This window comes from Dendrobates tinctorius, unplaced genomic scaffold (assembly GCF_039654945.1).
Source record: "Dendrobates tinctorius isolate UK_male_01 unplaced genomic scaffold, ASM3965494v1 ptg000012l, whole genome shotgun sequence".
NCBI classification, from domain to species: domain Eukaryota; kingdom Metazoa; phylum Chordata; class Amphibia; order Anura; family Dendrobatidae; genus Dendrobates; species Dendrobates tinctorius.
The window spans coordinates 14,588,651-14,601,773 of record NW_027361680.1 but is presented as its reverse complement, the minus strand read 5'-3'; the positions used below and the strand labels follow the sequence as shown (position 1 = coordinate 14,601,773).

Below are 13,123 nucleotides of genomic sequence, written 5' to 3'. Positions count from 1 at the left end.
TCGCTATGGCCACCGAGACACCTCTCGAGCCCGTCTGCGTGGTGGTTGCATGAAACCATGTGTCATAATGTGATCGCTCAAAGTTGGGTATTTTGTCTGGCTTAAAATGAGTTTCTTTTACTAATAGAACGTCTGCTCTTTGCTTCTTAAGTAGGGACAATGTATGGCGCCTAGTGGACAGTGAGTTCATGCCATGTGCATTGAATGTTGCAAAGGTAAATACCTTATCGCGAGTATCCATGGGTTATGTGGTAGGTGGTGGCCAGGCTACACTTAGTAGATTTCCTTTGTTGCCTCATTCGTGCCGTGATGTCAGAGCTAGTCGGATATGCAGGAGAAGAGGAGGAGGGAAGAGAAGGGAGGGTGAGCAAAGAAAGGAGGTAAAAGATGAACCTCATTAGATTCAGTTTTGAAACAATTCTTAACGAACTACTATAGAACATAACTATCGATCTGTTAGTCATATTTGTCGACCAATAGGGGAAAGACTAAAGCTCCAAAAACGTGAAGGAGCACCTACAGCCTAGATGGACAAATGCTCTGTGGCAAGATAGAGTATAGGGGGGGGATAGGGAGACCAGGGAGGGGGAGGGGGATGAAGGGATGAGAATGAGAAAAAAAAGAAAAAGGGAGTTGTATTAGCACATCAAGTAAGTTAACTCAATAAGAAAAGATATGCAAGCTCTATAGCTACATGAGAGTAATAGGAAGGTACTTGGTTCAAGGAAGGTAGGGTGGGAAGTGACGGGATAAAATAAAAAAGGGTAAGGTACATTAGGACATTAGCTGAGGTACATTAGGACATTAGCTGTTATAACTCAGAATTAAAGGTCATTCAAGTTATATAACCACTTAATAACAGTAAGGAAGCACTCAGATCAAATGAGAGGCAGGTCACACGTTCATGTTGCCTCTGTGTCCCATTTTGATGATGGTGTCTTCGTCGTCTTCCTTCTTGGCCTCTGCACTTTGGGGGAGCTCGCGGTAAGCCATGGAGAAGGGGGTTGAAGAGGGCGAAGAAGAGAAGCTGAATGGAAAGCCTCCAAGTCGGGGTAGGTCTCGAGGACGATATCCAGCGTTTTGCAAACATCTTTGATGTCAGCGGACGTCCTGACTTGGAGTCTTTTTTCATCTGCAGAGATAGAGATTCCAAAAGGAAACAGCCAGCGGAAGCGGTAGCCTTTCTGGATTAGAGCTTCTGTAAATGGTTTAACAAGCCATCGCTTCTTGAAGGTGGTGGTTGAGAGGTCTTGAAACAGTCTCACGTTTGTGCCTTCATAGACAATCTCCTCTGACTCTCGAGCTCTGCGCATAATCAGATCTTTTGTACGAAAGTCTAGGAAGCGGCATAGGACATCTCTTGGGGGGTCGCCCTGTTTTGGTTTAGGGCGTAAAGACCTGTGGACTCAAATAAGCTCAATGTCCGTGGGATCCCCCTCTATCAATAGCTTTCCAAACATCTCTTTGGCCGCTTTAGCCAGAGCATCAAATGCAACAGATTCTGAGAGGCCCTTGATTCGAATGTTGTTTGTACGCTCGTGGTTCTCATGGTCCTCTATTGTGAACTGTATATCATGCAATTGGTTTTCGTGGGCTTTTAAGCTGTCTAGCAGGCTGTTAGAATGCTGAGCCAAGGCTGTTTGACCTTGTTCCATGTCTTCCAGTCTGTGTCCCTGTTGCGATAGGTCCTGTTTAATTTCAGCAAGCTCTTTTCCGATGGGTTTCAGGGCCTTGGACAGGATCCGCTTAATGAAGGAGCGTGTGACCAGGTTGTCTCTCGAGTCACCACCTGCATCGGTGTCGCTTTCAAGATCAGAATCCAAGTCTTCCTCTGAATCATGGTGTGCATGTCCTGGGGCTCTGGTGGGGTCCGGTGGGGCAGTTTGTTTTTTCAAAAATTTGTCCACATCTGCTTGTGTAATAGATTTCAAGGATTTGGATGTGGTACGTTGTGTTTTGACTCTGGTTTTCCCCATTGTTGCACACAGAGACCTATAGGTTTTCCACACAAAAAGAAAAAATGTATGTATTAAATATGCATTCCCCCTTGGCCGTCGCTAGATGGCGGTCTAGGCATCCATATCAGCAGTGCAATATGGTCTTGGAGAAGGGAGGCGAGTTCTCTTTTTGACAGAGTATAAGCCTTGGCTGAGGGGGCTGGCGGGATCCGAGAGCAATGGCTTGCTAACAGCAAGGTAGAGGGGGGGAGGGGGTGAAGAGTGCAGCACAAAAACTCTCATTAAACAGAGTGACTCACTGTGTCAATTGGATGCCCCCACCGTTGATGTAATTCTCCCTCTTTCACACAATTCCCCGCAGCCAATTTGTATGTAAATTAGGCCCCTCCGCAGTTCAGTAAATGTGCTTTAGTCGGCCTGTAGCACCACAGCTCTGGGCCCCGGTCACACGTCCAGCCACTCAATGGGGGTGGTCTGGATTATTGTGAATAAGTGCGTCCGTCTCCTCTCACAGGCCAGGCCCGTAGGTGTGGAGAGATGCTGGAGGAGAGAGGAGGTGAGGAGGTGCAGGAGGAAGATGGCGGCGGCGCTCAGCACCACTCAGCAACGCTGCTCTCACCTCTCCCGCTGTGGGTCAGGAAAGCACCAGCTGCACTTTGAATCACAGGTCTGCCTCCCTGGTGTCTCATGCAGACAGTGAGGAGAGGTGAAGAGATGCCGGAGGAGATGAGGAAGATGGCGGCGGCTCTCCGCACTACACCGCGATACTGCTCTCACCTCCTCCGCCGTGGAACAGGGAGGCACCGGCCGCTGGATGAATTACGGGTCTGTTACTTGGGGATCCCGTGCAGTCAGCCAGGAGAGGAAGCAGCCTTACGGTGGTGTCAGGTGTGTCTCCCAGCTCCAGGCAGGATCTTATACACAAGGAAGGCCCAGCAGGGAAGGCAGCCCTGGCCGCGGGTCCACGAGGCAGTCAGCGAGCGGGTAAAGCCAGCAAAATACGTCCCAGGTGAGGTCCGGCCACAGGGGGGATGATAAACAGGGCAACCTGGTTGTATGGAGGGGTTGGAAGTGGCTGGATGGGGCTGGATGAGCTGGATGGGGTCTTGGCTAGACAGAGCTCCCTCACGCGTGTCCTTCCCCGTCGGTGGCCATCTTGGAACCCCCCGGAATGTCTGTGTTTCATTACGGGATTGGAGCGAGGGGGGGGCACTGGTTACGACACACAGGTCTCCACAGTCTGGCAGGCGCAGAACTGCATAAGCAGCGCGTCTCTGACTGTGGAGCCCATCTAACAAACAACAATAAATTACTGCCAGTGCCCAGTACCCCCCTCACACCAAACCCCTTGGTGATGCACTAATTGGGATGCCCCTGCCAGCCAATGGTTCTTACAGGGGAAGGGTCCAACGGTCACACCTACAGGGGTTAAAGCCAGGTGTCCGTGCCATTAACTTCCTCTTTCCCTCCCGGCGGACACCTGGAAACTATTGTGCTATTGTCTCACCCTCCCTCCCTTATAAGTGTTAATGGATGTGAATGGCCATACTAACTGGCGGATAGATGTTAAATTTGTAAATTATATTATTAAAAAAAAAAAAGTGTATATATGTGTATATTTAGCTGACCATTGTTACCTTTACTAAGTCACAGCGGAAGAAGCAGAGGAGGGCAAAGGTTCGTAACCGCTCATTGGGCCAACTCGCCTGTCAATAGTGAACAGGATCTCGGCATGAGCCGCCCGTTACTAAGTGTAATTGCCTTTCTCTGATTATGTAATTAATAAACTGTAACCAACCTGTTCAACCCACCTAGGATTGTCTGTGTTTTATTACGGGATTGGAGGGAAGGGAGAAGGCACTGGTTACATCACACAGGTCTCCACAGTCAGATCTGGAGAAGATCTTTATGGAAGAGTGGGCCAAAATCCTTGATGCAGTGTGTGCAAACTTGGTAAAGAAATACAGGAAACGTCTAACCTCTGTAATTGCAAGCAAAGGTTTCTGTACCAAATATTAAGTTCTCTTTTTTTATTGCATCAAACATTTATTTCATGCAATAAAATGCAAATTAATTATGCAAAAATCATACAATGTGATTTTCTGTTTTTAATTTTAGATTCTGTCTCTCACAGTTGGTGTACCTACTGTAGTGCAGCGGTATCCGCACTGAGCAGTGATGAGACAATGACTCAGCAAAGTTCAAAGCAAAGTCTCTTTTAATGTTCAAAACTCTCATAAACATGGCATACGATATCCTCCGGATCGCAGCCGGGAAGCATATCCTCAGGATTGTAGTCAATAAACATGCCAGTCCACCTCCGGTTTACAGCCAGACACAAGACAGTCCACCTCTGGATCACAGCCGGGCACAGGACAGTCTACCTCCGAGACCGGTTGCTGTGGGTGCCAGGCCTTTCAGCTCCACTTGCCTGTGTTGCCTCACACAGATGGGGCTCTGCAGAGCCTTCTCTGCACGCTTGCAAAGACCAAACTGACCCTGACACACCCAAATCCTTTATTGCTGGGGAAGAGGAAATGGACTGCACGACTACCAGCCTGTAGTCCAATTCAAAAATAAAAGCCCAGCAGGTTTTCCTTAAATCTGCCCTAGACAAATAGCTTGTCCAAGACCTGTACTCGCTTTTACTCTGCATTGCAATCACAGCTACGCCTGTGACTGCAATGCACTCCCATGGCCTTAATACACCTCTGTGCGCATCCTGAGGGGAACACAGAGCGACCCCTACATGTGACACCAGTTACAGCCTCACACTACAATAAAAATTACAGACCTCTCCATTGTTTGTAGGTGTGAAATCATCTGTGTATCAAATACTTATTTTCCTGACTGTATATAGCAGAGAAGTGTGTATGGAAATGTTCTTTAGCAGAGCTGAGTGTGCATCTAGCAGAGCTCAGTGTGCGTGCACTGTCCATATAGCAGTGTTGTGTATATATGAGTGCTACAGAGTATACATTAATATCTGCTATAAAGATATATATGAATAAGCACATTGTGCTGAGAGGCATTAACTGCATATTTATTACTTCTTAGTCTACCCTATTGCAGTGATAACCAACCCTTCACTTTACAAGTTTTAATTACTAGGAAAAAATGTTTTTCCTGCTTTCTGCTGTCTAAATCTGGGGCCCTTCTTGCGTCTTATAATCCGAAAAATACTGTAGTTGATTTTGTTTTTTTTAATTAAACTTGACATATCAAAAAGAGCCAAAAACCACTGCAGAAACAAGCATGTATAAAAATCACACTATTCAGACATCTGTTGCATTAAAGTTGGTAGACCTCCATCCATTCTGGGGATCAGAGTCTGTACATGGATGTCTGAATGAGGGCTAAAGACTAAAAATAAATAAATAAAACCTGCAAGAAACCAAAATGAGTTGAGTGGTACAGGAGTACTGAAAGTCTCCAGATGCAACTCATTATGGGAAATAGTCTTATTGGCCTGATTGTTTAACCCCTTTGCACAACACAATTTACCTGTGCTTTTTGGTGAGGACTAGGACTAACTACACACACCATGACATACAGACATATTGCAGTTTTTGTTTTTAAATTAAAAGGAGTTCTGTGGCCATAATACACGCTGCTGAAAAAATGTAGGTCCAGATGTGTTAAAGTAAAGTTTTAGGAAATTATCACATACACCACATTGATGTATGTGGTAATTTCCTGAAGAAGTCGTCATTTGGACTCTGAAACGCGTTGATTAAACAACTATCTTTAATTTTTTAACACGTCTGGACCTGCATTTTTAGGCAGCGTGGATTATATCCACAGAACTCCTTTTAATTTATCTTTGATACGGTCACTAGCTGACACGTGGGTCTGCTGCAGCTGCTATCTTGTCGATATGTACATGCTTTACCAAAAGCTTGAATCAGGGTAGTAGAATTTAAGTGTATGCTTCATATGTCCACTGGATAAGACCCGATTTGCGCTCTCCTGCAGTTTTATCGTTAGTTTTTGTTTTTAAAATGTTTCAGATAGTTAGTTTTGATCACTTTTATTTCATAATAAATAATAATGTTTTTGTATCTGGTGCAGTGATGTCTTGATATTTAGCTTTGTAATAACTTTTTTAGGCGGAAATGGATATTATAGAAAAATTATGTAAAATGGTGCCTTGTGAGCATGAAGATTTGCTGAATATAACTCTGCGGCTCCTTCTAAACCTCTCCTTTGACACCAGCCTGAGAAACAAGATGGTGCAGGTTGGACTTCTGCCCAAGCTTACAGTACTTCTAGGTACCGTTTTACTGACTAATCTCATGTTGTCTTCTTGCTTGTGTTTGACACCGCCTCTTGTCATGTTCTTACTGTATGTCTGGACATTTAGAGCTTATAGTATCCTACAATGTTCACCGGTCGGCAGTAAACGTTAATCAGCAGACCTGTATCAGGAACGGCGTTCATTGCTTTTGTCTTCACGGTAGTTAAGGGGTAGGAGATGTTAGGCAGCAAGTCATGTCCTTTTTTTAGGGGCCAAGTCATTTACCATATGACCGTGAGGAGCCTATATATTAGAAACACCCCAGTTTATAAAGCAAACTGCTTAGAGTGTTCCAAATTGTATTTCGGAAGCTTATCCTTTCAGATTCTTCACAAGAATTAATGCAAAGTGGAATGAAAACATTTAAAATTCTTTTTTTTCCCTCTAATGTGTCGTTTTAGGCTACTTTCAGTCTTGCATTATGAGGCGCAGGACCGCCGCTAAGCTCCGCCCCGGCCGCGGCTCCTGTCAGCTCCTCCTATGAGCGCATGACGCTGCATGCTACCGGCGTACCCTATATTTAGCATTGGGTACACTGGCTGTGCGCTGGTCTCCTTTTGCCTGCGCATGCGCCCTTTTGGCGCTGCGCCGACGTACGTCAAGCTCAACGTGTTGCATTTTTGTACGCTCGGTGCAGCGCCAAAAGGGCGCATGCACCGGCAAAAGCAGACCAGCGCACGGCCAGTGTACCCAACGCCGATCGCATGCAGCGTCATGCGCCCATAGGAGGAGCTGACTGGAGGAGGCGTGGTCGGGGCGGAGCTTAGCAGCAGCCCTGCGCTGCGCCTCATAACACAAATTTGAAAGTAGCGTTAGACCTACGTTTTACATTTTCACAAGGAATAATGTAAGAAATTGTGGGTTGATTTTTCTAAGTACAGCAATAACTTACACATGGGCACGTCTCCGAAGGGAAGGAGCACTGTTTACCTTTTGGAGCACAGATTTTTCAGGAATAGTTTGCAGGCACTGTGTTTCATTTGCAATAGCTCTAAAAGTGACCAATTCAGATAAAGGTGTGGTTCGGATCCCGACCACACAGGTGTCTTATAACTTCTTTATGGAACTGGTCAGTGAAATTGGAAGTTAGATATTTTTAAAAATAGTAAATCTTAGTTTTCTTTTATTCTTCCAAGAAAATACACTGTATACGAGAAAAACACTTAATTTTATTGCACAATTTCTCCCAAATACATCAATCCCCATATATGTGGTGCTAAACTACTGTTGGGGCTCAGAAGGGAAGGCGAGGCTTTTGATTTGTGCACAGCAAATTTTACTGGAATGGTTTTCTGTCTTCACAATGTATTTCCAAAGCCCCAGAGGTGTACAGAGGAAACCCCCCAGAATTTGGAGCTATACCCATCAAGGCATTTATTAGGCATGTCTAGTGACTATTTTAACCCCAAAGTGTCTTTCAGTAATTTAAGTGCAGCAGACGGCATAAAGTGAGAATGCCATTTTTTCTCAGTTAAGAAGAGTCAGTGATAAGCGGTCATAGAGGAGCGCTTAGGAAGCAACCCAGGGGCAGACAAAGATGTCAGGTCTCCACCGCAGCTCCAGCCGAAAACCTCCAATGGAGGATAGGAGCAATAAGAAAAAGGAAACTGTCTTAGGAGCGCAGGAAAGAGACTCAGACAAGAGATGGGTTTAAACCACAACGCGTTTCAACCTGATGAAGACGGATCCTCCATCAAAACGCGTTGTGGTTTAAACCCATCTCTTGTCTGAGTCTCTTTCCTGCGCTCCTAAGACCGGTTCCTTTTTCTCATTTTTTCTCAGTTAGGCTATGTGCACACGTAGATTTTGGTCCTGCGGATTTTTGAAGCACACGTGGTGTAACAAATTACAAAAAATCACATAAGTGTAAAGGCAAAGAAAGGCATATACCTGTAGTTAGCAAGGGGGAGTCCTGGCGTCCCTGCTGCCCCTGCCCCTTTCTTTGCCCTTACACTTATGCGATTTTTTGTAATTGGTTACACCACGTGTGCTTCACTTATGGACTGCGTTATTGCTCCCAGTAGCCTATGTGTTAATTATATTTAACTGTGGTATGACTATATAGTCTCCATAAGCAGGTTAACTAGCTTTAGGTTAGGCTTTGCGATGGTTACATTATAAGCACTTGAGCACTTTATTCAGTGTTAGGGGTATTTGTTTACATAACCTCACTTGTATAGTGCAGACCTTTATGTGTTATATGTCCTTGGTGTATATCAATTTTTAGTGGCATATGATTATATTCATTGATCGACATGCTGTTTTGTAAACCGCTTTTTTGCATTGTTAGTACTCCATGGCGTTATGTCCCTGGTTTATGTATATTCAGGGCAATTCTTTTTTTATCTATTTTTTAATGATTTTTTCAATAAAATACAATTTTTAATATCCCTCTGTTGTTGCCTCTTTTTAGGGGTCATTTTCTGTTATTTAAAATATATTCTATATAATATTACGCTATTATCCTGCAGATACCGGGTAAATCTGCAGATACCGGAGAACTGAAAGTGCGGTATCTGGCAGAAAATTAATGTTATGCTATTATCCTGCAGGATAAATCTGCAGATTAATAGTGTAATGAAGGTGCCCGTCAGCAGAAGAGAAAGTGTGGCACCTGAGAAAAAAATTAACTTTATTCCTCCCGGGAGCTTCCAGTCATATAGGTGTGTCAGCGCTTCTTCAGTCACCGCTCACTATACTATACTGTGAGCTGCGAGTATAAGCATGTCCTGGCACTTTGACTGACAGTTGGAGCCGGCTCTGCACTGATGCACTGCAGAGCTGGCTGTCAGTCAAGGTGTCGGGGCATGCTTATAGCTGCCACATACAGTGCTGTGAGCGGTGACTGTAGCCCACTGACAGACCTGTATGACTGGAAGCTCCTGGGAGGAATAAAGTTCATTTTTTCCCAGGTGCCACACTTTCACTTCTTCAGCCGGGCACCTTCATTGCACTATTAACCTGCAGATTTATTCTGCAGGATAATAGCATAACATTAATTTTCTGCCAGATACCGCACTTTCAGTTCTCCAGCCAGGCACCTTTATAATGCTATTAACCTACAGATTAACCCTATATCTGACCTGACAGGTTCACTTTAAAATTATTATTTTTTATACTGCTTAGTCTTTTAAGGGGACAGTAACATACAGCCATATGATTGAATGGATAACACACTGCTCTGCTGTCGTAGTGCAATGTATTACACATTACAGTCAATCAGATCCAACAAGGATAGTGTGGCAGATCATGATGCAGGGGTGCCGGAGGGCTGACAGATGGAGCACTAACTAACCCTCTCAAACTCCTCACTAGTGACGGCAATGTGACACTTCTCTGATGGTCTTATCATCCTAAACATGCCTCTCTTGGTCTATAAGCCTACAATTTATAGCCCAAAAGAGGCATGTTTAGGATGATAGGACCCATCAGAAGTGTCACCTTGTCGTGGTTGATGGGCACACACGAATTGACCAATTTATATGCTAAGAACCTTTTTTTTTTTGTAAATATTACACTTTATTCAGCAACAATGTAGTTTAGATCTCGTGTTTGCATATATCTTGGTCCTTACAGAGTTCTGCTGTGTCCCCTTTTTTGTATGCCATGCAGTCATTGCACTTGTTCACACTATATGGAGGTGCTCGTCAGGTTGTTTGCTGATCATAAGTGATACAGCAGGAGCTTGGCTATATATATCAGTTGGGGTACTAGTATAGAAGCTGTACGTGTGATCCACCTGTTGTACATATCCATCAAGGGTCAATAACTGATGTGTGCTTGTGACAATCTGCTTCTTTCTCCTCCTAGATTGTTCAGTTGCAGTATTCTCCATTGATGGTTAAATCTATTCAGTGCAGACACTGTCACATTACTGAGAGGAGATGACCATTACTACTGAGAAGATTCTATGTAGAGCAGGGGTAGAAACTGGAGGCAGAGCTCCAACGCAAAATGCATGTGGTTACTGTGTACAGAGTGGCTATTAAGAGTAGGCAAAGTATTGGAACAGATTTATTTGTATGAATTCTAGACTATTCCATCAGTTGTTGGGTGGGATACAACCTAGGGTGGGATACAGCCTATCAGCGAGCTGCCTGATGGAGGAAAACGTAGAATGGCATATTTGCTTCAATTCCACCATTTTATCTTTTTGGCAGCCTCATAATCCTTAAAAAAAACAATTGCCTAGTAAATGGCAGCGGTGTGAATGGACTGCATATTTGAACTTGTTTTATGGGATGTCATAATAATGTGGACATCAATATCTTATGTTTTTTCTGTGCGCTATCCAGCATTTGTAGTTCAGTATCTGATCAGTATAGAAATATGCAGAGGTCTTACAGGACAAAAGATCAAATGAGAAGCATATGTCCCGCTGGGAAACTGAACTGAAGGCTTCAAGACATTGCTTGCAGTTACTAGACGGTAACATTTCTGCCTCCTCGTTGTGCTTGCCCAATTAGTTCCTTGCTAGAGCCTGTGCTGACCATGTGCTTCCGATAGCCCTTTTATGAGTCCTGTCTTCAAAACTAGTGAAGCAAATATTACAACTTTAATGTTACCATCAAAGATGGGTTTTCTAACTACCATGATAACATTCAAGGAAAGAGAACATTTGTCAGTCCGAATTACCAGAATACGATTCACAGAAGTTATCACTTCACTTGTCATTCTAACAGGTTGATGTTATATGTATATTTTAGGTTTTTTTCTCAAGCACCAATTTCCTTTTACATTTCAGAAAATGAAAACTACAAGCAAATTGTGATGTGCATTCTTTATCATATAAGTATGGACGATCGATGTAAATCCATGTTTGCATATACGGACTGCATACCCCAGGTAAACTTGTGATAGTATCAGCAGGTGCTGATATGTAACCAGGTCTTGGCACTTATTCACAGGGCTAATGAATTGTATTTGCCAGAAAATGGACTTCAAGTTGTTGAATATTACTAAGCCAAGGTATATTTCCAGACATGAAGGTTATTGTCACTTAATGCTCATTACCTGTTCATAGGTTGGATAATGTTATATCGATGGGGTCAGTACTCGCTGTCTTCTGTGCTCATCTACTAATCATTTGCACTGTAGTAAAGTGGTGGTACAACATATTTTATTGTATATAGCAAATTGGTATGGAGATAATTGTAAAATTATATTAAAACTTAGCTTTTAATCTTAAATTAAAAACTGTATAATGCAAATTAAGGTGCCTAAAGTGATAGTGTCTGTGCAACCGTGCCCATAAAATAAGGTTGTATTTGAAACGCCTCCTATTATCCAGATATGAGCGGATTACAATCCTCTTTAATGTCTAAATATGGCCAGGTAATATTATTACCAAACATTAGCCATAGAACACTGTCTATATACAATATTGATCGGTATTGGTAAAGTAAACCCCCGCTTACACTATACAACATATTTTACCAGACCTTTGCTGCCAATGTTTTGCCTAATTTGTGTTCGCCTTTTATAAGTTTAACAATTAGGTTTGTGTGAAGATTAATTATGTAATATTTTAAAATATCCAAGATCAAAATCAGAGGAACATTAATAGTAGTATGGTTCCAAAGACAAGCTACAAAAATAAGATTCAGGTAATGCCAGGATTCAGGTAATGGCCTCAGTAGCTTTAATGCTAACTAGTTTACATAGGTATACCATGGATGTTATTATATAACTTTGGTTTATCTGAGCCGATGAGCTTGTGCTGTGTAGTCATTATACTCTGCATGTTTGAGTAAACAGCAGACATTTATAGTATAGCTTTCCAGGAGCATACATCAACTGATTGCTTATTAGCTATGAGGTTCTATACCATGCAGCAAAAAAATACATATAATGGGAGTTGCAGGTCCCTCTCTTTTTGCACTGATCTTGGAAACTTGTATGTCTTTTAATGTTTTGATATTTGTATTAATAAAAGTAATTATATTTTACCATTTGAAATGCTCTGGTGTTGATCTGTACTCCAATTGGAGGTGATCTTGGATTTTAATACTGATCATTAATAAAAAAAATACTAATAATAGCAAAAGTGCCATTATACACAGGAGCTCTGTATATAGCAAACAGTGCATATTGTCAGTGTACAACTAATACAGTGATCACCGGTGACATTATACACAGGAACTCTGTATATAGTATACAGTATATAGTGTCAGTGTACAGGTAACACACTGATTCACCAGTGACATCTCTATTTGACGTCTTTCATCTTCACTTTTTTTCATCCAGCACAGATTGCCATCATTTCTTCTAGCCAAGACTTGTCTCTGCAGAAAATAACAGTTAGCTAGAGCACATCCTCCAATTTTTCCTCAACTTCCACACTATGCCAGATGAAGAAAAAAAGCAACATTGTCGCCCTGCACAGTAACAGGACGTCCCCCCCCACTGAAAAAAGTATCCTCAAAAGTAAAATACATTACAGCAGTAATATTAGCCCCTATAGTAATAATGATCCACATCCTGCTACCATATGTACTCCATTCTGGTCCACACGTGTTTCATTCCTGGCTGGCCCCATATGTTTTCGCAATGCTGGCTCACTGGCCCCATATGTTCTGCCATTCCTGGCTGGCTGACCCCATATGTTCTCCTATTCCTGGCTGGCCCCATATGTTCTCCCATTCCTAGCTGGCCCCATATGTTCTACCATTTATGGCTGGCGCCATATTTTCTCCCATTCCTGGCTGGCCCCATATGTTCTCCAATTCCTGGCTGGCCTCATATGCTCTCCCATTCCTCGCTGGCCCCATATGTTTTCCCATTCCTGGCCTACATGTCTCTCCACTCTGCCCCCATATTTCTCAATACTGCCCCCATAGTGCAGCTTTACAAAAAAAAAAAAATAGTA

The 13,123-nt window shown here is 43.1% G+C and overlaps 1 protein-coding gene across 3 annotated transcripts in view; it reads left to right on the top strand.

Moving 5' to 3' along the window:
* KIFAP3 (kinesin associated protein 3) overlaps nt 1–13,123 on the top strand; it is a 687,730-nt gene that overhangs the window by 306,867 nt on the left and 367,740 nt on the right. For all 3 annotated transcript variants that reach the window (XM_073558012.1, XM_073558011.1, XM_073558010.1), the window contains exons 10-11: nt 6,068–6,230; nt 11,000–11,100. In XM_073558012.1, coding sequence (XP_073414113.1) covers nt 6,068–6,230; nt 11,000–11,100 — 264 coding nt within the window. The remainder of the gene's footprint in view (nt 1–6,067; nt 6,231–10,999; nt 11,101–13,123) is intronic.